Below are 26,301 nucleotides of genomic sequence, written 5' to 3' on the forward strand. Positions count from 1 at the left end.
TCAAACACTCGTTTTTGCCACAAAAACTTCTATGTCTGGTCTGGTCACTACCCACTAGGCCAGACCGGTCGTCAAAAAGCTTCTTCAGGGAAATTAAATTAGTTAAACTTTAATTTCTTCATCCTGTTAGGCATGATGGTCAGTGTTTCATATTTTCCTATTTTCACTTTTTATCACCTGAAAATTTTGATTTATATGAGACCAGCCTCTTATATTAAGAAACAGATGTTCCTCAGATGATGCTTTATCTACTGTCTTTATTTTTAGTAAAATACTTTCGTTTCGCTATACACAGTATTCACACTTAACCCAGATATTCCGTACTAACTAAATAAATCGTACACTTTTCAAGATGGCGTTTAATCCCCGGGGTCACCGAAGCTCAAATTTTAAGACATGCAAACAGGGATCCCAGGGATTGAAGGTGTCATATTTTATTACTGTCCTATTGTCTAAATCGTTTGATATTTTACATTTAGTAGTTTTTAGGATGGCCTTCAAGTTTCTATCTGACATCAAAGCCATAAGCTCTAATTTAGGCTAGAATCACGGCTGAGCTAGCTTTGACTTTGGGAATACACGACTCCTAGGAAGTGCGGATCTCAGTATCTCATGAAAAAGCTGTCTTGAAATATGTAACTTTTTACGAGTGGTATTAAATTGAAATGTCATCAATGATTGCCTCAAAAATGATTTAATTAGTGTATATGATATAGGTAAATATTGTGTTTGGTGAGTAGGTACTTACGATATCCGCCGTGACTTGGAAGCCCAAGAGTGAGTAAGAGAGTAGGGTGATGTAAAGCGTGAGGCGCTCCGTGAACACCATGAAGCTGAGGTACACGCCGCGTAGGTACGACGCCTGAGTGATGCACTTGATCTCGTTGCGACGGGCCAGCGCCACCACTTGCTCGAATGGTTTTTCCCATGCGTACATTTTTATCACCTGAAAATTTTGGTTTATATGAAACCAGCCTCTTGTATTAAGAAACAGATGTTCCTCAGATGATGCTTTATCTATTGTCTTTGTACATAGGTACGTTAGGATGGGCTAATTATACAGAATAAATATTAAAAAGGTATTAAATATTATGAAACACCGGACAAGTGTGAATCTGACTTGCATACCCGTATTGCAGTTCATACATGTAAAATTATATCTTTAAAAAGTACATTTTATGTGAATTAGATTAGCAAATTTTATTCATGAAATGGTCACAGTTTTCATATGATATCAGATATCACAATCGACTACTTTTCGTTTCGCCATACACAGTATTCACACTTAACCCAGATATTCTGTACTAACTAAATAAATCGTACACTTTTCAAGATGGCGTTTAATCACCGGGGTCACCGAAGCTCAAATTTTAAGACATGCAAACAGGGATCCCAGGGATTGAAAGTGTCAAATTTTATTACTGTCCTATTGTCTAAGCCCCATCTAAGACCTAAAATCTGTTGTTGCCGTCACATTATTTAGCCCTAGGAATTTTTCCCTTATTCATTTTACTAAATTTGTATATGGTGTTCCAATTAGTTACCTACTGATGTATTTTTATTGAAATCTGCTCAATAGTTTAGGCACTAGAAGGAAAAATATAATTTCACATTCAGCATCCTCTCAAGTCGGCTGTATTGTTTTTTCTTTAATAAAACAAGTGTAAACAGGTTGTGATCGTCAAGTGGAATCTATTGATACGTCATTTGAATAAATCCGTCCAGTATCCTGAGCTTCAAGGTGTAGAGAATCATCAGCGGGCTAAGCACGGTCGCATTTTTATCGTCTGCAAAGCCCGGACACAGCAACAGGATAGAGCGGTACTGTCATAGTAAATTTTGTAGCCACAGTTAATTCACTGTCATCTATCGACACACGATTAAAACTAAAAATGAAGATGTATAAAAATATCATAAAATGTATTTATATTTGGATAAATGATTTTTTTTATTTGAATTAATAAATTTTAAATGATTTTGACTGATATGCCTTAAAATTGTTAAATAACAAACTAAACCGTCAACGCTATCTATTCGAGAGTAGGCCAAATAAGGTAGTGGCGCCATCTGTTCGAGAATCAAATGTTCTTGATTTTCGAGGCACGTTTTTTCCTTAGACTGTATCAATCTATTACGGAGTTATGTCTATCTTTGTCGTCTGTCACCATGCCCGTCACGTTCTAACAAGTATGTAAGTGCGAAAGTGACAGGCATAGTGACAGGCAATGCTGCTACCGCAGTGCTGAAACCTATTTATAACCCTACTTTTTGGTTAAGTCGCACTCGAGAAAAATGTTGATATTGGGATAGATCATGTACAAATGTATGGACATAACTGGAATTGCTATTCATCCAAATTTCATATCAAGAGAATGTCCCCTGGAAAAGTATAAGCGCTCAATCTGGATTCAGCAAGAATTTATACAAGATTTAATTTTTCCGAAAAAAATTGTAGGACTTTTTTGTGTAGAATTTAATAAGCTTTAATGTTGCGTTACACCATATTTCCATACAATACGTATATTCAGAGTAAAATACGATTTTTTCCAGGAAGGCACTGATTTTCCAAGATGGCTGCGGTTCCTTGTGGTCCCCAAATGTCAAATGGCGTGGACATGAAAAATGACCCTTTAGTTAACATATTCTGATTGTGCTATCATATGTCCGTGTGCTACCATAACTCTCTAATCATTTTTAAACGTCATATATATTTAATATATCAATAAAAGTAATACCGAGTGAACTTTCTGTGCTCTTATTGGTTAGAATTTATATATATATATTTTTATTTATCAACGTCTGGTAATGAATGGTCGTGGATAATTATAACGCTACGGATATATTACGCATGCAATAAAATATAAATAATATAAATACTTGCCTATTTTAATGCATGGATACGTACCCATACATAATGCAAATGAAAATAGGTACACTTTGCATAAAATTTTACTTCCAGTAAAGATTACCTATTTTCTAATATGACGCAAGTAAGTAATATGACGAGTTTACCTGCATGCCGTTAATAATTTCATCCATAATTCGGACACGCTCATCGGTTCTGTGTGCCGTCTTCATTCGTAACCTAGCAGCCAATTTGCTCATATAAGCTGCAAGAACAATAAACTGTTTTTACGGTTTCATAACATATGACATATTGTGTTGTTAGACAGATCATAAAATCACTTGAAAAATGGAGGAAGATATAATTGAACGTACATTGCACTGGTATGGTTTGCAGCACGATGCCGATGACTCCGACGATGGCGGCGTACCCGATCTTGATGTAGATGAGGTAGCAGACGAGCACAACTTGCAGCGGCAGCAGCCAGATGAAGTGAGAGTAGATGAACGCGTAGTCGAAGCGGTTAACGTCGTTGGAGAGTAGGTTCACCACCTGGCCGGCCGTCGTCTGCGCTAGCGCGCCTGAGCTCATGCGCATCACCTGTCGGGTCGGGTGGGGGGTACAATAAATATGCTACTCAAATTGACATAGGTACCTACTGACCTTTTGTCGAATAATGATTATTTAATCGACTTAAGGATATTATTTTTATTTTAGTACGTAATTCATTATTCCAAATTTTAATATTCCAAAAGGAGGTTCTCAATTCGGTTGTATGTTTGTTTGTATTGTATTATTTTTAAACCTCAGAACTGTAACATATTTCAACCGATTTGGAAAAAAAAAATTGTTTAAGGTATACGTATGCTCACAGGTTGGCGGTTGGCCACATTTTTGTCAAACTATATTCTGATAATGAGATCCATGAGGAATCAAGGGAATTTCTTAAATTTAAAAGATGGGAATTTTAATTAAAATATTAGGAAAGGAAGAGGGATTCTTAGGAGATAAGATCATTTTCGCGTAGCAGCACGGGTTTTGGTAGCTACCCACACCCTCAGTGCCCCATTCACAAAATCAAGTCATTTAAACATTTAGTATTTAGTTATGTTGTACCTATCTACTTAATATACATTTTAGGAGATGAATGCTGCCGGTCATTATCAGTATGTAACACTAGCTGTTGCCCGCGACTTCATACGCGTGGATTTGTATGTTGGTGGTTATATATTCTACATGAGCATAGAACATTATGCAGCAAAGTAGGGACGGTTAATCATTTGGTAATTATTATACAACGCATGAGATTTGTCTGTCACAACCTACGAAGTTTCAAGCCTCTAACTGAAAAAAAAAATGTTCTTATAATCCTCCTCAACCCCCATGTAAGTTTCAAGTCCACTGTTAAAAAGAAATTTCGCTCTCGATGCACTTTTAACCGTTTTTTCACCAACTTAGGGGATGAATTTTCATAAACGGTGATATCAGTTTTCGTCTATTTTAATATAATGCCTTTTTAAATAGTTTCAAGTTCCTAGCTTAAAAACATTGTACCACATACTATGTGGTCTAATAATATTATATTATAAACTTCTATCCCCTTTTTAACTCCCATAGGAGTTGGGTTATCAAGAATGTTGAAATAACTTTTTTTGTAAACTTATAAATCTAAGAAGCTTTAAGTGCTGACCAAGTATACATTTTGGCTGACCAAATAATTATATGTTTTTGTTCATCAGAATAGGAATAGTTTGCAGATCGATTAAATGACACCCAAAAACAATATACCTTCTAAACTGTTCACGGTCTAGTAAAGAAAATTTGTATAAAAGTTATTTAAGAATATCATTTACAATACTTGTGTTTTAACAGAAATAAAATACACCGCTTAGTTTTATGACAATTAATTATTTTTCAATTTTCATCACCTACACCTGCCGGGCTAGCACATGATTGGCGCGAGAGTATCTCGCCGCGACATAGACTACCCGTCCCTGTTTAATTCATACAGTTAGTAAAAGACGGATAGTCTATCTCGCGGCGAGATACTGTCGCGCCAATCATGTGCTCGGCCTCGGCCTACTGGGTCAACTTTGACTTCTGATAATATAAAAACTAGAAAATATTGGCAAGCAGGAGTATGAGCTACTTAAAACTGTTAGAACTATGCATTTTTCAAATAAAAACTGAATGAGACAAAATGAGGGTCACACACTGTGAATATGTATAATAAAATCGCTGAAATGATCCAACCTTTCTGTAAATGAGGGAGCAAGCGGCGATGCGCACTTTCATGCCGAACTGCTGGGTGGAATAGGCGCCGTGGTGGTTGAGGAAGGCGATGAGTAGCGACATGAAGATGACGGTGGTGGCGCAGTACACCGCCTGCTCGTACGACATGTCCGTTCCCGGCTCCCAGTATGCCAGCAGCATCGACAGCGCCACGGGTTGGAAAGGTCTGCTCAATATAAGTACATGTTTATTTTAGACTGTAATAAGTACGTACTTATCACAGTCTGCGTAGCAACAAAAAAAAGAACAACGAATAGAATTGGTTTAACAATTTAACAATAAGGTTCAGATTTGAGATGCACTAAATATGTTCGTACCTACATAATTTTAATGGCATTTCTAACTGTGTTATAATTATAATAGTATTTTATGCAATCGTGATATAATAGAGAGCTTTTCAGTCGAGTACCGAGTTTAAGCAACGAAGCTTGCTGAGTTGCTTAACTAAGGTACGAGATTGAAAAGCTTGATTATATCACTATTGTATACAATACTTTTTCTACGAGACAAAAAAATAATACTTTCAACTAGTAGATCATACCACCAAACCAAACCGAAACCAAAAGTATACAGCTAAGAATGCTAAGATACGCGAGCTGCCGCAGCCCGCGATACCTTCATACTCGTACGCGCGCCGGCCGCCGGGCCCGGCGCCCCCGGCGGGTTGATCAACGACACCTCCTCGTAACTCATGAGGCCCTGGTACCTGCTTCGCGCTAAATTCAATTTAAAGACAGTTTTTTTCTCGATTTCGGCCACCGTAGCCTATGGAGACTAACAAGCAACGCTAAGCGGTTTTCGTAGGGTATGGATGTTGCTATATGAAGGGTGTCACATGCGCGTTTCTGACTTATGAAGCAATTGTTTCTACTACAACATAAAATCAAAATGTTTTTGTTGGCCAACCAATCACAAAGCAGATGCGACGCAGCAGCGTGTTTAAGTAGGCTAATTTGCATTGAATCGAGTCTCCTTAAACGAGAATTTTTTATCGAACTGTATAAAGTTCCATTTTCAAAATTTTTAAATTTGACTAAACCGTATCGATAAAATAGGGTATTTGACAACATTAAAAATATATAACGAATTGCTGTCATCCTGAAAGATAATAAACTAATAAAGTATATTTCACTATATTTGAATGTAAATTATGTTTAGTTTTTGGAATATAAACGAAAGAAAATTTAATATTTTTTGAAATTTCATCAGGGACGTGAACGCTCTGTGATTGGTCAACGCTCGGATGACGTCACACGCGGGTAAACATTCTTGATTGCCTTGAGTGTTTTAACTGTTTTATTTGTATTTACTTAATTTTAGTTATTCTTCCACAGTTTTCTGATATATTCCGATTTATCCGTATATCTAGTAGCACAATATTCATAAGATTCTCAAAATGGAGCCGAAATATGTGAAAGCTGATAGCGGCAACCTACCAGACATAGACGCATTAATGGTTGCACTTTTCTTTAAAGATAATCCGGATTACTATGCTGCGGAACTTAGAAATGTAAAAACAGCTGTGTAAGTATACGTAGAAATTGTTTATTTACGAACATTTCGATTTCGATGATACGAATACGACGACGATATATATATAGAATACGATGACGAGAATAATATCTCCATACTGCACTTTAGTTTGAAAGAAAAAGTACGCTACTAACTACCTACTAATGCTGAAAGAGCTATGTTATGAGGTTATGTAGTAATACATTAAATACCTAGATCTTGTTTCGTTAAATATAACAAAATCCGCTGCTTTAACTACCATATTTATTTACAGTTAAATATTACTTACATCGAAGTGGTCTTCACACATAAAAACATTTGTATGCGCTAAAATGCTCTTTGGGTCTCTTCGCGCTAGTTTTAACCACATTTCTCTTTTTTTGGGATTCGTTGGAACGGAAACAAACAATTTATCTGGATTTTTTATAGTCGTACTTGAACATTGCGGCACTATACACCATTTATATACCATTTTACAGTGAAATAATCAATTCAATGCACATAAACCATAAGATTTACTAAGGTCATTGACTGAGTTTACTCGCGTGTGACGTCACACGTGTCACGTGATTAGCCCCTTTGCAAAAACAGCGTTTAAGGCGTTTAAAGAAATAAACTTTAACATTGTTTTTTTATATTTAATACAGGAAATTTCACGGAAATATCAATGTAGTGTAATTATTAAGTCATAAGCAATCAATTAAAACCATTTTTAAAAATTAGTCAAATAGCCTATTCTTATGCTTGAGTCGGAAGTGCCATAGACTATCCAACGTTGAAAAGAGTAAGGTTGTTGTGTTTCATGTGAAGTTGTAATACACAGATTATACTCGACGAGTAGAAAAAATACTTTTTTGTATGAAATATTGTTTTTTTACAAGTAAAACCAAGTGAACTCTTTTTTGCTATTGAAAATAATAATAATAGGTATCAGGATCAAATACGATGCATAGGGCTCCTTTATATTTGTTAAAATGAAGTAAGTAAGTTGTGTCACTTATCTAACTGTGTATGTATACGTATAATGCGTTTTACTGAATGCGTTCATGCACGCTTATATTTAAAGTACCTACACTACGTTAAATTAGCAACATCCTACTGGTTTAAATCATTTTACGGTCACTGCAGTGAAATATTTTTTGTGGTAGTCACTGACTACTGAGTATTGAATCACAAACGGGTGACTCGTCACGTTAGCTAAATAGCTAAAATGCCTTTGTTACCTAAATGTATATATCGCGTGCATATGACGGGAGTCGGGAGTTACAATTTGTGCGCGTATATATACTCACTTTAGCACGAGAGCCTGTATAAGGAACATGACTCCGGAAGGGGCAAAACTCATCCAAAACGTCTTGGTCATAGCACGCAGGAGCGACGGTTTTCGTCCATGTTTGTTGGCTAATGCAATCTCCTCTAGCCATTTCCTGCAAACAAAAGAGGTCACTGTTAACGAGTGGCAAGTCAAGTTAATGTCACATAAACAATAGTCAGGCACAGGCCGGGCCCGGTGGTGGCGTGGCGCGCAACAGCGAGCTCTCAGCGCGGCCTCGGGCGGCCACAACAAGTGTCATGTGATCATGACCCGGTCGTACGTAAGTACCTAATCCATTCCGTGATGGACGACTACATCGGCTCTTTTTGGGTCTGTTCTCTAACGCGCTAATGGCTAATTAGAATTGCGTCAAAAACGTATTGGTTAGAATCGCACTACCACGTAAGTAAATACTTAAATGTCTACTGTGTCTATTACATTTAATTACTTACGCGGTAGTGCGATTCTAGCCAAGCGTCATCATATAAAATTTAAATTAGACTACATTTTTTTAAATTGTTTTAATAGAAATCTTAAGTACGTGCCGAACAAAATAAATCAACACCGGGTGATGTCATGTTTTTTATTCAGAATACTATAGGGACACGACCAACTCACGACAAACATTACGAAGTAGCGCTTCCTACCTTGCTTGAATCCATAAACGCTTTTATCTGCCTTTAATAGCTATATCGTGAAACAAGTAGGTAATTATCATATCGAGGCCCATCAAAGTTAAAACTGGTATTTGATCGTACCTAGGGTAAAGTTGCAACTATTCGGTTCTTTATGAAAATTTGTAACTAGGCAGTAACTAGGTAAGTACTTACCTACTAATAATTAATCGATTTAAATGAAGTGGCTGATAATTTTGTAATTACCAGCTTTAATAATATAATTTTGTAATTACACTTACTACCAACGTGGTAACTAGTTATCATATAGCAATGATATTATTTTCTTAATGCAATGTTAAATAAACATGTCTTCGTTTCATGTTGGGACTTGGGTTAAAAGTCAATGCCTTTTTTTATAGTGCAGTACTGGAATATACAACGAGATTCTTTTATTTCCTGGAAATTTCTCAAGAATATTCCCATAAATTCCCATCCGAAAATGCCTTTACGACATCTATAAATAGTCCGACAGTTGTTTAAATATGAAATCTGTGCATACACATGGTCATCTGTTAATTATAATTTATAAACCCAAATCTTACATAGCGGTTAGTTTATTCAATCGGTTCCTTGAAATTAGGATTTGAAATTACTTCCGTTTATCGGACTTGATGGAGTATAGCCATTTGTCATACATTTTCAAAAATACCTTCGTGCTGTGTTCAATATTTAGTAGACTCCGTGAAGTATGAAAGTTATTGATTTACGGTAATCGAGTAGGTTGATATAATAACAGTATCGCTTTATTAATCACCGACTCTACTAATTACCTTTTGCTTGAAATCGGCACATTTGCATGTATTTATCGAAGAGGTCCAATAATCGCAACCTTACACTGAGTGTGAAAGGCGATGGCAGGTCATTCGACGCCTACTAATAGGATCGCTCACTACGACACGACTCGATACGCTCGCAACATACTCGTACGTATAGTAATAACTAGGGAATGTAAACCGGTTTTTATTTGTACGAAATTTTGGTTAATGACCGGTCATCAACCGGTTTTTTCATACAATTAAAAATCGGTTTACATTCCCTAGTATTAATCATGTCAATGTTCAAAACATTAAATCACAGAATCATTTCACCGCAGGTTTAAGAGGGGGCGTAAAGCCAAGAAGTTAGAACGAAACTAAACATAAGGCGCTCCGCGCCAAACCTTGCGACGGAGGATATGTCCGTTACCCGGGTCTTTACCATTTATCTCAATTAGTTACTCTGAAAATATACTTCTGTTTAAATTATTTTCTCGTTAAATCCCTCGGCTATATCATACGCTATTACCTACAAAAATAAGATTTTTCGCTAAAATTTCATTTTTGATAGCATTTATCGTTGACTGTACTTTACTTTCAACAGGGAACTAACATCGAGACATTTCTAGCAAATACAAACTGGTTTCGTTGTTTTATCACAGAGTTCCTATGGCCAACTCCTGTTTCCATCGTCATATCAGCTCGATGGTACCATAATATTGCATTGTCACCCGATTAATAATGGGAAGAGGGTATAATTTAGCTTACAGGATTTGACCCGAATATACATAAAGTCGTCGTCAATAGAACTTGCAAATAATGTAAACAAACCAATTTACCTTCATTACTTCGCAATATCGCTCTTTAAAAGGACAGCCATTACCTTATCAACAGTCTATATACTTAAATATTGTATATTTAAGCTTTATTTGTACTAACAACAATGATCTCAGTGGGACTTTGAATAAAATGAAATTGAATTGAAATTTACATATTTTTTTTGTTAAATTAAATGTTAATTATTAATATTTCAGGGAAAATAACCTTCGTAAAAATGTTAGGTTATGTGTCAAACGCTAACAAATTCTACCATATTTGTTTACATTATTTGCAAGTTCTATTGACGACGATTTTACATACATACATTGCAAGTCAAATAAAAGCTTGTATGGATGTGTAAATTAGTTTACTAATTCGCCAATACGAAACCATAAGGCTCACACGATACTCGCACGGTTAAAAAGTTATCAGATCTCTTGTCGAGCCAAGTTTCTAACTCTACAAGCCCTAACTTCAAAATCATCATCGTTCAGCCTACCTAGACCTGACAGGTAGAGACCTTTACATCTCTATGTCAATTTAAATTCGTAATTTAGTTATTTATAGGTAGGCATACTTCTTACGAATTATGTTGTGGTTATGAGCGCTATGCCGTATTTAATGTAACATATGAGCACAAATGTTGTATTTCACTGAATTAATTTACTATGTATGTAATACAGCCCGGCAGCTTGAACATGTCATGCTCGCTTAAAAGTCTTTGCTTACGGTGGCGTCGTTGATCGGGTCGCCACTTTCCCGAATGAAGGTTGAGGGAGACGATGGCTGAGATACGCGTCATACTCGTGAACGGGTGCTGTTTGTAGAGACCGGTCTGTTTAACTTTACACGGGCTTCATGTTACGTTATAGTACCTATGTAACTTTTGAGTGGCATTAACGTGAGACACTTTATTCGGTTCTTCTCTGTTTGTCTGATTTAATTTCTTGTATTTTTATTACTTATATAACAATTCAAGTCTTGGAGACCCTTTACACCTCTAAGGATAATTGATAATCTTTTCTTTATTATATAATTTTTTTCTCTGACACCTACAGACTTTTACATCTCTAAACAATTTTAGTACTTGTCTGTTGTTTGTATATTTTTTATTAGCTTTTTTTTGTGTAATTTGACAATTAGACTGGATACATCTCTAAAAAAGTATCTAATATTTTATTGTTTTTTTTGTAATTGTTGGTTATTTTATTGCTTGTAAAAATTGACATGTAAAAGTGCCCCTGTGGCCTATTTGCTGAATAAAAATTTGATATTTGATGTTCATCTTAGTCAAATTATGTGGCTTGGCCGTTTCGCTACCGTCAGATGGACGTATAGTGAAAAATTGATTCACTAGTAACCAAACGACCGAGAACTGATAACTTTTTGACCGTGCAAGCCAAGGTTTCGTCTTGGAAACATTTTACACGAAAATATTTTTGGTGGGATTTCATTCCTTTTTGTAAGTTGCTCATGACAATCTTCCATCCCCTAATTTAAAGGGGTGATTTTGGGGTTGAAAACTATTCTATATCCTTCCCCATAACAAAAACTATCTACATACCAAATTTCAACTAAATCGGTCCAGCGGTTATTAATTCCCCATACAAAATTCGACCCCCCTTATCACCCCCTTAGGGGTTAAAAATTTCAAGTTTTTGAATTTTTGTGTTGTTTGTGTACTAAGACTATTATACATACTAAATTTCAGCTTCCTAGGATTTTAGGAAGTACCCTAAAGGTTTTGATGATCACCAGTGAGTGAGTGAGTGACGAAATCGTTTTTTTTTTAGATATGAATAAAATCGAAAGTATAAGAGCTATGAAATTGAAAAATTTTTATGCTTAATAAGTCCACTAATGACATCATATCCCGATAATTTTGTTTATCTGGTATAATCCAAAACAAGTTATGAGGGTTCAAAAAAACGATGAAGAGCTTCCAGAAAAGGTGGGTAGGTTCGCTTTGCTTGTCTTAGCGGGGGCACTGCCGTGCCGTGAAATTTAGCACAGATCAGACTTGAGGAGCCGACCCTTCCCCGCCCCCCTCTTTTTAGGGGGTAGGCACGGTACGGTGCGATCTCGTGGCTACCGGGCTAAATCAGCTTTATTTGACCTAAGGAACGATAGTGCCTAGCGGCGTCGCCTGAGACAAAAGTGCATGATGCTCCATACATTTTTTTTTTGACTACGTAGTCACGATAATCGTGCTATTCTAAATATCAGCATACATATTAAGTACTAGTAACTATAAGTACGTAATGAGGTATCAATAGGTAACGAGACATATTAAAGGCATATATATTAACCAGTCTAACAACGCTGATTATTTGTGCAGTCAGCTGCAGAGATAGTTGACTCCGCCCTGCAAACAAATATCTATGTATGGGGGGCGGGGGGTCAGTTATCTCTGCAGCTGACTGTTCGAGTAGAACATTCTTCTTACCAAATAAAATTAAATGAAATGAAAAATTTGTAAGCTAAATTATTTGCTATGTCATCTAAACTAAAGCAGAAGTTCTATAGAGGTAATATTACACGACAGTTGACAATTCACAGTGTAATTAATATTAACATTATTTTAGAAACTTCTTCCATCGATAGAATGACAATCTGTTATTTCGACAATATGTTACAGATACAAACATACCTAGTACCTACTTGCTTTCTAAGACATATTGACGTCTGTACAAAAACATACGAAGTGTACCGTTTTCATTGATCTGGAGTGTAATAGTAAAATTAGCTAATTAAATCATTTAGGCATCCTAAACTTGCCTTTTTTCCTACGACTTTCTTGAAATTGTTATAATATTATTGGCTATTCGAAAAAACTTCTAAAGGGGCCCACTGACTATCAGTCCGCCGGACGATATCGGCCTGTCAGTTAGAACAAAAATTTGACAGTTCCGAACAACTGACAGGCCAATATCGTCCGACTGACTGATAGTCAGTGGGCCCCTTAATAGTGGCTATTTCTATGGCGCTATAAGAAGGGGAGAGGGCCGCTTAAGATGAAAGTAGAGGACCCTACTTCAGCGGGTCAATGGTGCTCTTAAAGATATTTATTATTCTCAAAAGAAATTTGCATGGCATGTATGTTTTTAAGTCTCATGAAGTGAAATGTAAATTTCTTTTGAGAATAATAAATCTATAATCCGAAATATTTTGATATAATTAGACGTATATCGACGTTTGATGCCCCTACGTTTGATTTTTTTTCGAATTTTTCAAACATCAAACATTTATTCAGCAAATAGGCCACAGGGGCACCTTTACATGTAAATTTTTACAAGCAATAAAATTAACCAAAAAATACAAAAAACAATTACAAATATGGAATCAATAAAATATACTTTGTTAGAGATGTATCCAGTATTTTTTCTCTTTAATTATCATGTTTCTCAGGTTAGGTTTTTACAATATGCATATAAAATAAAATAAAAAGCCACTTACAAAATATATAAACACATTATAAAAAACCTAACCTAGGGTGCCGCCAGCGGCCTATGGGCGAACTACACAGTGGCACGGTACAATTCTCTTCATGTACAGTTCAATAACGTTCTCAGGGTGCTGACGGGGCTGCCGCGATACTGTAGTGCATCAGGGATGTTTGCCGAGGCGCGGACTGTTTCCACACGACTATGCGCAAGCGATGTACATCCCTGGTGCGCCAGATCCGACCGCGCGCCAGTGCCAACAGCATTCCGAAGATGATATCTGAACGTGTAGACTGTGCGTATCTCAACCGCTGTTGTAGTATACACCTGAACCGGGATGTAAAATACCTACATTGACACCTGAAATCTTGTGAGCAGTATAAAATAGTGGAAGTTGTATGTAGTGAAATTTTATCAGTTTTGACATCTTTATTAATTAATACCTATTAGACATTTTTATATTTTAATTTTTAAATTATTTTTATTTGCATTTATATTTATTTTATTGAATTTTGTTTTTATTGTAATTTTGTTTGATTTAATTTCACTTCTTTTCAATTTCAATTAATTAATTTATTCTTAATATTATTAAGTTTACTGATATTAGTTTTATAGTGTATAATACTAACCATATATTTAAGCTTTATTTGTAGTAACAATAAAGATCTCAGTTGGTCTCTGAATAAAAAAAAATCATAAAAAAAATAAATTAAACCAGTTGTATTCTATTAGCAGTCAGCTAATTCATGGCTGGCATTCATATTATTACGTGCCCGCAGTATTTGTTAAATAGTATTCTGCATAATTTTAGCCATTTATTCAGAGTACGCTTGTAGAATACTTGAGTTCTTGGCGATGTTTACTTCTGCGTATTTTACTCGACTTAGCGCAGCTTACTGGAATCACTTAGGCGGTTATCACACTGCGACAAGTTCGCGTGCGGCGACGAACACACTGCTCGCTCCGCACACTTGATCCGATTCGCACGTCGCTCCGATATTTGAGAAAGACCACGCTTTGTGCGAATCGGATCCAGTGTGCTAAGCGCCGACGGTACGGTGATGCGGTTTGCTTCGTATCTTCGTCCGGAGCTGCGATGCAGTTTTTGCATACAATACAATACAATACAAGATTCTACAGTACAAAGTTAAAAACCGCAGCACCGGACGACGCTCCGAACTGCAGAGCAATGTAATAACCGCCTTAAGTTCACATGACGTTAAAAGTATATGACATATGTACCTATACTTATTATTTACATCTGTTGCTGTTGAGTTAAAACTAAGAAAAATCAACGAGTGCAACGAGGAACGAAACGAATCGAATCATTGTAAAACGAGGTCATTTGGTCTTTAGATAGATCTTCTTCAAGTCACAAGTGCATTTTTAACCAATATAGAAGCTATTTATTTTACTCCAGAAAATATGGAAAAAGTCGCCATTAGGGATAAACTCATTTTACAATTTTAACTTTGAAATGGACACACACTATAGGTACATACGCCATACCTTGTTAAGATTTTGAAGCACCTATTCCTGTATCTACACGAACTAAGGATATAACAAACTAGGAGCTTCCTTTATGTTATTTTTTTTAAATGGTGTCAGTATTTTTTTTATTTAAAATATAATTTAATTCAATTCAAAAAATTTATTTCATTAATAATTTACTTAGGGTATTAATTAAACGAATGAGTATGAGTATGAATATGAGTTAAATTTTAGTTTTAAATCGACTCTATAGTTTTCTTACATCTTACCATGAGATAAAAATCCGAGGCTTGTTTATCATGCTTGTAAGTAATTAAATAAATGAGTTGATATTTGGCAGATATTCTTCTTAGGTTATGTGTTTGTCTACTTACGCAGTCGTGCTTAAAATATCACTCACGAGTCTACCTACAATGTTCCCATAGATACGTAATTCTGTCACAGTATGACTGCCAATGAACCTGACCAGCTCAGTTGAGCAGTGCATATATATAAATAGCCATCGATGGACAAAACCAACTTCAAGTTGATATGCAAATAAAGTGTGAGTGAAAGCGCCTCGAGTGGCTATGGTAGGTAGGTACTCGTGAATAAAAGAATAACCGGTATATACGTATGCAATACATTCCATGCCACTAATGACATACTAACACCACCTGGGTCACATATTTCTTTAAACAAAATTAAATTAGACCGTTGTTTGTTATTTGTTTTGATGTATTATATAAATAATTCTGAAGCCCTTGCAGAGTAACACATAAACAAGTAGATTAATTAAATCTGTGCTCCCTTAGTTTTGAATATGTAATTCATCTGTAATTTTATGCAATAATGTTCGTGAGCATTTGAATTTAAGTTTATGTATGCATAAGTATCACGTGCCTATAACTATTCTTTATCTCTCTGGATTTATATTATCTTTTTCTTTATAGGTGAGATTTAGACAGTAAACATACGTTTTGGTTAATAATTGCTCTCATGCTTCTGGAAACGTTAGGGTGGTAAACAAAGGGATCTGTTACATTTTATTCCGTCCAACTGAATGACAGGCTTAATTAAATGTGATAAGACAGCGTGATAGCTCGGGCGCAGGACGTCTTACGGTAAACGTATGAGAGAGCCCGTTACCCCGGCGCCGGCGCCGGCGCCGCCGACCAGCGGTGTCAGCATGGTTCCATTTTATCGCCTGTCACTATGCCTGTCACTTTCGCACTAACATACTTATTAGAAAGTGACAGGCATGGTAACCGGTGATAAAAATGCGACAGTGCTACGGTCGCAGGGTTAGCTCCGATTGCATGTCGCCTTACGTTAAGACCTGACCGGTCAATACGAGAGGAAGCAAGCCAGGAATGTCAATATCAAAAGATATGCGAACCGGTTCACTCGCCAAACTGTTTGGAATCTGTGTCGCGCCAAAAGGGTTTTTAACTGTTATGATTGCTTTTTGATGTTACACGAACAAATCGGTTAAAAATTTGCGATAAAACGAAAAATCATGAGTTTAAGCTGGACAGTATCTTAAAATATTTAATGAGATATTACTATTTACATATAACATTTTCCTACTGCGCGGTAGAAAAGGAAAACTTTTTGGTAGGGTATGGTCCGTACAGTATACATATGGAGAAAACTAAACATTTACTGTTTAAAGACCGTGTCGTTAATTATGGGGACTTACAGATAAAACCTGGTATGCTCTAACTGTTGACATGTGTATTACTTTGTATTTGTATTACTATGTTCTAATCTAAGGGTTATGATATGAGGATGTTTTTAAGTCATACCTGATATAGGTAAGGAGGTTTAATTTTTATTTTAGGGACTTCATGATGGTTTCAATACCGTCTAGCAAATATGATTTGGACACCTATCGAGCTTAATTTGAGACTATTTCACCGACTCCTTGGTACGATTTAAAGAAACAAAAGGTTACTTAATATGCTGCCAAAACATGTTATCTAAGTGTCCCCTTCATGATTGCTCAATTGAGCATCCACAGAATAAATGCGGTAAATTTTTATTTTTACATAAAAAAGAATCTACCAAAATCCAAAGCCTAACGACCAATTATGGCGTTGAACCATGGCTAGAGCAGGTCGATAGAAATGCTCCATGATAGTTATATTGGACTAGACGGGCCCGCGGCTCCGCTCGCGTAAGTAAAATAAAGGGGTTATCTTATGTTTACTGTAATACCGACCTTACTATGTAATCTATCCCTTCAACATTCAACCCTGCCAGGGTTCATAGCTGTCATAGGGACTTATTTGTAACCGTTATTTAGATAACTTTTAGTTCGCTAATTTCTCAATAAATGATGTGATTTGATAAAAGGCAAGATTGTATTTTTCATCCACGTATTTATTAAAAACTTTTTTAACATAAAATTATTATTTAATTTTATAAGCCCAGTTGCAAAAAACGTTCATTAGATTAATTGCCGCCTTAACGAAAGTGGACGACCACAGCCCATAAACGACCTATTCATACAAACGTACCTACGCGTAGGTAGTCCCCATTTTTGTTTCTGGGTATTATACAGGATATGCACTAAAACTGGCCAAATGCGAGTCGGACTCGCGCACGAAGAATTCCGTACCATTACCCACTTGGGAGCCCCACTTAAATATTTATTTTATTCTGTTTTTAGTATTTGTTGTTATAGCGGCAACCGAATTACATCATCTGTGAACATTTCAACTGTCTAGCTATCACGGTTCATGTGATACAGCCTGGTGACAGACGGACAGACAGACGGACGGACGGACGGGCATCAGGGGAGTACGGAACATTAATAACAGAAATAGTAACAGTTGAAGCATACCTAGTCATATTGCTATCAGCTTTGTATTTTTGGCCATGGAATCTAGCTTTTGGCGCTTCTCGCCATCCACCCGCCGCATGCATGACAGTGTTAGCCAAAGCCGTGAAAGCCACTCTGAATAATAAAGCTCAGAAATTTAAAACAATAAAATACAAGTTACATGGAGACTATATAAAGGAGCCAAATCTCTATGTATGAAAAGTGTCCATCGAAAAACAGTAATTAGGCGGCGCCACCATACACCGAAATACTACCAAAAACAACCTACGTAATTTGGTCGGGTTATTTGTTGCCTTATATGGTTCATGTTATACTCATGTCCCAGAGCCTAACTAGCGCCACCGGAGAGATTAGGAACTATTATTTAAAGCTGAAAGCGGTCACTTTTGCAACAATTCTGCCATAAGAGATTGGCATCCTTTCTATACCATCCATAACAAGTTAGTTATAAATATGATGTTAAGACCAAAGAGTATATAACCACTACGTTTTAAGAGACGGGACTTCCTTACTGGCCAATGGAATCAATTTACTATAGGTCTAGTGACACACGCACAATAACGTCAAAATTGAGTCAAGGCATGGAAAAGTCAAGGTCAAGCAACGTGAGTGCCACTATAGCAAAACGAATGGTTTTATCGATAAAAAATAAAACAAATATCCTTGCAGTCTAAGTATATAATAAATAGTCATTAAATTACTCAAATTAAATATTTTTAAACATAAACAAAAATATTAAATTATAAACGTCCTGATGCAAAGATTGTCCATCGCGGTTCAACGTGGCAACGCGGCGAGCGTGGTGGGCACCTTTGCATCGGGGGGGTCGCGGGACGATTTATACGGCTGATTATATAAAATGTGTGTGTGTGTGAAATGTGTGGATTTATTTTAAATGTGTCTTATTATTATTAGTATTAGTTTCTATGGTTTTTAGAGTAAGAGTAATTTATTGTTGTGTTGTATGAGAGATTATATTGTCCGAACAAAATAAATAAATTATAAATGTCAGTATTTTAAAACTATAACTCATTTATACCTACTTGGTTCGTATGAATTGTAGACATTATAGTACTTACTATAATGCGGACGGAGAGATGGACAGTCAGACAGTGGGACACTCATAAGGCAATGGAGCGAGCTATGTTCGGACTTTCCCTGCAAAATCAATTTAGAAACGAGGACATCCGCAGGAGATCCGAGGTTGTCGACATAGCCCAGAGAGTTGCTAAGTTTAAGAGGTGGCAGTGGGCGACTCGCATTGCTTTTAGAACTGTAGGCCTAGCACATGATTGGCGCGACAGTATCTCGCTCGCGAGATAGACTACCCGTCTTTTTCTAACAGAACTGTATTACTTAAAGAGGGACGGGTAGTGTCGCGGGCGGGATACTGTCACGCCGCGCAAATCATGTGCTAGCCTGGCTGATAGTTAACGGGGCGACAAAGTTCATAAGTGGTTATTACATACCTCAAACCGTAACGATCTGATTAAGATAATAAATAATCTTGCATTGCTACAGTATTTTACATAATTATATGCCACAACTGAATCGGATACTTACACAAGTAGTCGAAAAATGGTTTGCAGTTTTTGATGTTAAATTACATTCCTACTTTTTACCCACATACTCGTAATTACATACGAACATTCCTAGTTAAAATCTTGTAAAACGCGGAAAACAAACACGTATTGTATAGAGATATGGAGTTGCGTTTAGGTACCTTCATAGGACATGAAATTAAATCACTCACTAAATTCGAGCAAACTCACTTCTTGCATGAAGGTATTAGCAGAAATTAGTAAATATTCAAGACGAGAGGGGCAACCCCAATACAACTTAATAAAAAAATAATATAACGTCGTGCTGTCTTAAACTCATAATTCTTATAATTCTCGTAATACTTGAAATTTATTTATCGCCAAGACGAGCAAAGCGAAGCGCAAGGTAAGGGCATTACCAGACCAACAAAATTCTCGGGATATGATATCAATAGTGGACTTATTAGGCATAAAAATTTCAATTGCATAGCTCTTATAGTTTAGATTTTATTCATATAAAAAAAAACCCGATTTCGTCACTGACTCACTGATGATCATCAAAACTATTAGGGTTCTTCCTGAAGTCGTAGGGAGCTGCAAAAACAATCAAAACTTGAAATTTTGAGCCCCTAAGGGGGTGAAAATAGGGGTGGAATTTTGTATGGGGAATCAATAACCGCTGAACCGATTTAGTTGAAATTTGGTATGTAGAATAGTTTTCAACCCCAAAATCAGCCCGTAATATAATTTATTTGAAAAGTGTCTGGAAAAAGGCGTTAGGGGGAAAAAGAGGGGTAGAAGTTTGTATGTGGAATCAGTAAAAGGCAGATTGTATAAAAGGTGCCCCAGATACGTATTTCAGGATTTTAATAGTAAATCACTCCAAACCCTTTAAATTTGGGGATGGAAGATTGTCATAAGCAACTTACAAGGAAAAGTGAAATCCCACCAAAAACATTTTCATGTAAAATCTTGCCAAGACGAAACCATAAGGCTTGCACGGTCAAAAAGTTATCAGATCTCGGTCGTTTGGTTACTAGTGAATCAATTTTTCACTATACGTCCATCTGATGGTAGCGAAACGGCCAATCCACATAATTTGACAAAGGTGAAGTTGAATTTGACTAAGTTTGTGAAGTTAGGGCATGTAGATATAAAAGCTTGGCTATAGGTACAAGAGATCTGATAACTTTTTGGCGGTGCGAGCCTTATGGTTTCGTCTTAACCCCTTTCAAGTCCACTATTAAAAAAATGTTCGCTTCCGACGCAAACCCATTTTAACTCCAATAGGGAATAAATTTATAAATACGCTGAAATCACTTCTCGTTTTCTATTGTTATGTCTTTTTACGACATTTCAAGATCACAAAAATTTTCGTTCTCGATGCAAACTTTCAACCCTTTTTTCACCAACTTAGGGAATGATTTTTTCAAAAACGGAGATATCAGTTTTCGTCTATTTTAATATAATGCCCTTTTACCAAGTTTCAAGTTCTATCGAATAGAACGTTGTAAGAGAATAGAACGTTGAAATAACTTTTTTGTAATCTTATACAAGCGAGATGCATAGAAAGTAAGTTACGTTCACGCCAGCGTTTATGTCAGTGCCAAACTGATGGCAGCCGTAAAGATCATTGCAGGGCCAAAATACTTATGTTAAATTTACTGAATGAGAATGAGTAAGTATGACATTAGTTTTAAAACTAATATCGACTCCATAGCTCCTTTGATCTTAACGTGCTATGAAAACTCCGAAGCTTGCTTATGATAGTTATGTGAAAGTTCTATCGAAAAGAGATAAATACCTAAGTCGTTACTTGATTAAGTAACAAGCTGAGACCAGTTTCACTTTTAGATAAACTTATTTAGCTACCAATGAAGGGATTTTGTATAATAAGTAATTTTCCTGCTTATGTAACCCAAGTCTGACCAGTTAGGCCGTTGTTTAAGGGTTAGAAAATCATAGGTACCGTAAAATCAGGTAACTATAGTCCTTAAGTACAACTATGGTCCAGTTTTTAACGTTGATTCTTAACGAGCCTTTATGATTTGTACTTGTTACATTTATTTTGGAGCTTAGATACACTGATGAACCTAAATTTGACCATAGTTGTAAGTTGTAGACTAAAGTTACCTGATTTTACGGTACTTTTTTGTCATTCTCTTAACAATTGGTCCTTTTATAACAGACTACAATTTGCGTCGAAAGTGTACGTGTTTTTTAGGGTTCCGTACCCAAAGGGTAAAAACGGGACCCTATTACTAAGACTCCGCTGTCCGTCTGTCACCAGGCTGTATCTCATGAACCGTGATAGCTAGACAGTTGAAATTTTCACATATGATGTATTTCTGTTGCCGCTATAACAACAAATACTAAAAAGTACGGAACCCTCGGTGCGCGAATCCGACTCGCACTAGGCCGGTTTTTTTATATAAGTATGTATTTTATTTCATTCAAACACATTTGAATTTTGACACATTTTGGGGCGACATTTCATGTAAGCTCACCTTAACGGATTTGTTGGGTGGTGCTTCGGGGGCCGATTTGGCGCGTCTAAAGGCGACTTCAAGACCAGAGTCAGGTGCGTGGTTGCATGTTTTGCCCTCGCCACATTTGGGTACACTGCTTGACAATGATTCTTTGAGGATAACAGTGGCCTTGAGGTTAGGGGGTAAGGTTTGGAGGCGCACCGTTGTATATGCGGTGTAATGGTAGAGGAAAACGGGCATCACGGCTTGAGTTGCCAAAGGTGTGCTGGACGTTTCCCGAGGCACTATTCCATAAATGTAGTATCGGCCAATGTTCCATGTGTTCTGGAGCCACCGGGTTTGTCACGCACGGATGGCAAGAGGCCGGACGGGTTAACGTTTGTTGGTCTCTTATGGGATGCAACATGTGTAAGTACATATGCTGCGTCTCATTTGAGACACACTCTTAACGCTGCAGGATCGGCGGCGGAAACGGCTGCAAGACTCAAACACGCCAAGTACTCCACCTTGGAGGTGGTGTATGATTTCGTACCGGTTGTTGTGGAGACTGCTGGATCCTTAATGAGGCTCTGGAGCTTTTTAGGGAGTTGGGCAGGCGTTTAAGGGAGAGGGGTAATGATCCCCGCTCTGGATCTTGGCTGGTCCAACAGGTTTCCATCGCCATACAGCGTTGGAATGCTGCAAGCATAATGGGAACTTTTGGGCCAGGCTTGGTGCAGGGTGGGGATGGGCATTAGTTTATGGTTGTTTTTGACGAAGCTTGTTGCAGAATAGTACATTTCGATGCTATTTCCGCACGTGTATCAAGAAAAGTGTGTAAGAAAAGCAACAAGTAAGGAATGGAATTCGAAACTTTTATATTATTAATTCTGTGACATCATTGACATTGACATTATGAAGAGGTGTTTTTCTAGCTTTTATTCGACTAGAATAGATTTTAATTTTTAACAAGCAGAAACGTCTGCGATCGATGCTATTAAGCTTAGAATAAATTTAAAAGTGGAAAAATCCCACACAATCCCACAGTGGAGTGGTGGTCTTGGTGGCTCAGTTGGCAGAACGCTGGAGTATCGATCCAGAGGCCGTGAGTTCAAGTCTCACCCAAGGCAGTAATTTTTCCACTTTTAAATTTATTCTAAGCTTAATAGAATAGATTTTGTTATTATTATTGAACCCACTTCAATGAAAGTTTTTTTTCAAATGCATGTTCTATAAGACAGAAACAATTATAAATATTAAAACATTGTACTATTATTACCTAAATATTGTTATTTACGATTATTTGTGTATCGTATATTTATAAAAACAATATCGAATGTTGCCTTTGGAAACTTAAAACATTCTTGCAGTAAGAAAATACGCCTCTTCTTTGACAGGCGTTCCGTTCCATTCAGACAACTTATTAAGAACGGTTTTTCAACATTAAAAAATAAACGTGTTATAATACTTATAATGATGAAGAGGTAAGTAACAAAATATGAAATATGCATATTTTTCGTATTCTTACATTAACAGTAGGTTTTTATGTTGATTACGACGTTTAAAGGAAACTAATATTAACAGTCATGAATTGGAACTAGTAAAAATTTTAAAAAATTGGAAAAGTAAAAAGCACTAGTTCGCGAAATCCAACTTTCCGCACGCTAAACAGCCACGAAAAGTAGCACTTTTTGAGCACATGAATTAAAAATTATGTTTTGTATTAGTGTTAATGTAGAATAAGGTCAGGACGATGCTTGTGCGGATTACGTTTGTGTTTTGACGAAGCATGTGGCGGATTACCTTTTTGTATGATTTAATTATATTTTTTATAATTACTTAAACTTTGAATACCTAATATTATAATTGTAACGACTACACTGAGATAAATCTGTAAGTAAATCAAGAAAAAAAAACTATGAGCAATAAATAATGTCTATACCTTGCCTTGTCCTTAATTCTAATCGTGTTTATCTAATTGTTCATTGTTAAGGACCATCGCGTTTTACATCCTTTGCGTGTTTAACAGAAACCTAAATTGTAAAACAACGTAATTTGTATTGATTTTTTAGGATCCCGTTTTCAACTATATAGTTTTACCATGTCTTTCTGTCTGTCTCGCTGTCCGTCCGCGGCTTAGCTCACTGACCGTTAGTGCTCCAAAGCAATTTGACATGGGTATATGTAAATTAATCAGGCTTACAAAACAGTAAAAGAAAATAATGAATAACAATATTTTTGTTGGTTGTCTCCTACATATAAAGATCTTTTTCCACTTCAAGCCTACGCTGTGTGGTGTTACTACGGAACCCTACACTGACTGAGCATGGCCCAACACCCGACATTTATTTATTTAATATTATTTATTTATTATAAACTTCTATAGCTATACTTCTAACAGTCATACAGTGACAGTCAACAACGCTGATGTTTTGAGTAAGATGTTCTGATTACGATACAATTTATTTTTTAATTTTTACCGATTTCAATATTTCAAAAGGAGGACAATCTCTGTTCGGTTCATTTTATTTTTTTAAAGTTTGTTATGTCCCTTACTTCGTCATTTCTAGACCGATCTTAAAAAAGTTTCTTGTTTTTTAGGGTTTCGTAACCAAAGGGTAAAAACGGGACCCTATTACTAAGACTCCGCTGTCCGTCTGTCCGCCTTAGACATGTGCGCCGATGCCGATGGCAAAATCATCGGCGGCGGCGTCCGATGATTTTTTGACCGGCGGTGGCGACGTGATCGGCGTGAAATCGGCGTGGCATAATTTTAGATACTGCATGAGAACATGGCTGTAGAAACTCTACATTAAAGCCTTCTGAGTATTTACAAGGCTATCCAAAACATATTATGTGTGTTTCCTAAATTATTGCCGAAAATTATATTCCATCATGTCACTTGGCAACCATTTCTTACCAACCTAAAGGTTACCAACGGTATGTTTGAATATTAACGTAAAAAGGACACTTTAAAACGCTAAATTTTAGGTATTGTAAGCGTAATATGTACAAATCAAAGATATATATAACTCCGTAATAGATGGATACAGTCTAAGGAAAAAACGTGCCTCGAAAATCACGAAAATTTGATTCTCGATCAGATGGCGCCACTAGTTTTGGCCTACTCTCGTATAGAGGGCGTTGACTGTTTCGTTTGTTATTTATAATTTTAACGCATACCAGTGAAAGAACATGGGTCAAAATCATATAAAAATAATTAATGCAAATAAAAAAATCATTTATCCATATTTAAATACATTTTAACGTATTTTTATAAATCTTTATTTTTAGTTTTTAAGTATGACGATAGATGGCAGTGAATTTACAGTGGTTACAAAATTTACTATGACAGTACCGCTCTATCTTATTATATCCTCATTGGTACAAATAAAACACAAATAGTAGATTGTGTCACAAGGGAGCAAAATGACATATTTACGGCGAGGGCGTACAATTGAATCCTAAACGAAGCGAAGGATTCTATAATAGAATCCTGACCGTAGCGAGGGATTCTAACATAGAATCCTGAGCGTAGTGAGGGATTCATGTGTTAACGCCCAAGGGGAAAATAATTTATGTACCATGTGACACATACTGCTTTTCACATCACCTATGAGGAAATTACATACATATAGGTTTTTAAAACATTATTATTTTAAGCAAAGATCGATACGGACAAAGTGCCAAAAATATGTATACACGAGCTTAGTATAGGTACATACTTCTGGCACTTTGTCCGTATCGATATTTTCAGACGTGACTGTACTGACAAATTAAAAGTACCTACAGCTCATAATTATGTACCTAATATCTTTTCAAAAACAGCAGCAAACACCTAAAATGATACAAAGAAAATCAAGTACATTATTTTTGTAGATTTTTCTGGTATCAAATTAGCTCTTACCCCTTTAAACATTTCTTCGAAAGAACACTATGAAGACTGATATCACTTATATTTATTATTATAAAGTTTTTGATTTAAACTAAGTATTTACAAATTTATACACAATACAGAACCGCATAATTATGATTTGTAAAATATTTGTACAAAACTTTTTAAATATTAACTTTTCAAATTGCATAAACAATTATGTCAAAAATAAAAATTAAATTATTAAACTAATGTTTTTTTACGTTTCTTTGTAAATATTACGCTAATTAATTAATTTACTTAATTTAAATATGCTATTAATTAATTTGAAATACGCTAATTACATTTATTGTTTACAATTACAACAAAATATTATTTAAGTTAGAAAAATTGTATGCACGTAATCGACTATAAAGAAATTGGAATCGATTATATGCATACT

The 26,301-nt window shown here is 36.1% G+C and overlaps 1 protein-coding gene across 2 annotated transcripts in view; it reads right to left on the reverse strand.

Annotated features, from left to right (window-relative positions):
- Positions 1-26,301, reverse strand: part of LOC134754813 (ATP-binding cassette subfamily C member 4-like) — an 86,156-nt gene that overhangs the window by 25,173 nt on the left and 34,682 nt on the right. For both annotated transcript variants that reach the window (XM_063691200.1, XM_063691199.1), the window contains exons 2-6: positions 7,942-8,076; positions 5,099-5,303; positions 3,220-3,445; positions 3,013-3,110; positions 749-946 (exon numbers count right to left, since the gene is read on the reverse strand). In XM_063691200.1, coding sequence (XP_063547270.1) covers positions 749-946; positions 3,013-3,110; positions 3,220-3,445; positions 5,099-5,303; positions 7,942-8,076 — 862 coding nt within the window. The remainder of the gene's footprint in view (positions 1-748; positions 947-3,012; positions 3,111-3,219; positions 3,446-5,098; positions 5,304-7,941; positions 8,077-26,301) is intronic.

This window comes from Cydia strobilella, chromosome Z (assembly GCF_947568885.1).
Source record: "Cydia strobilella chromosome Z, ilCydStro3.1, whole genome shotgun sequence".
Classification (NCBI taxonomy): Eukaryota; Metazoa; Arthropoda; class Insecta; order Lepidoptera; family Tortricidae; genus Cydia; species Cydia strobilella.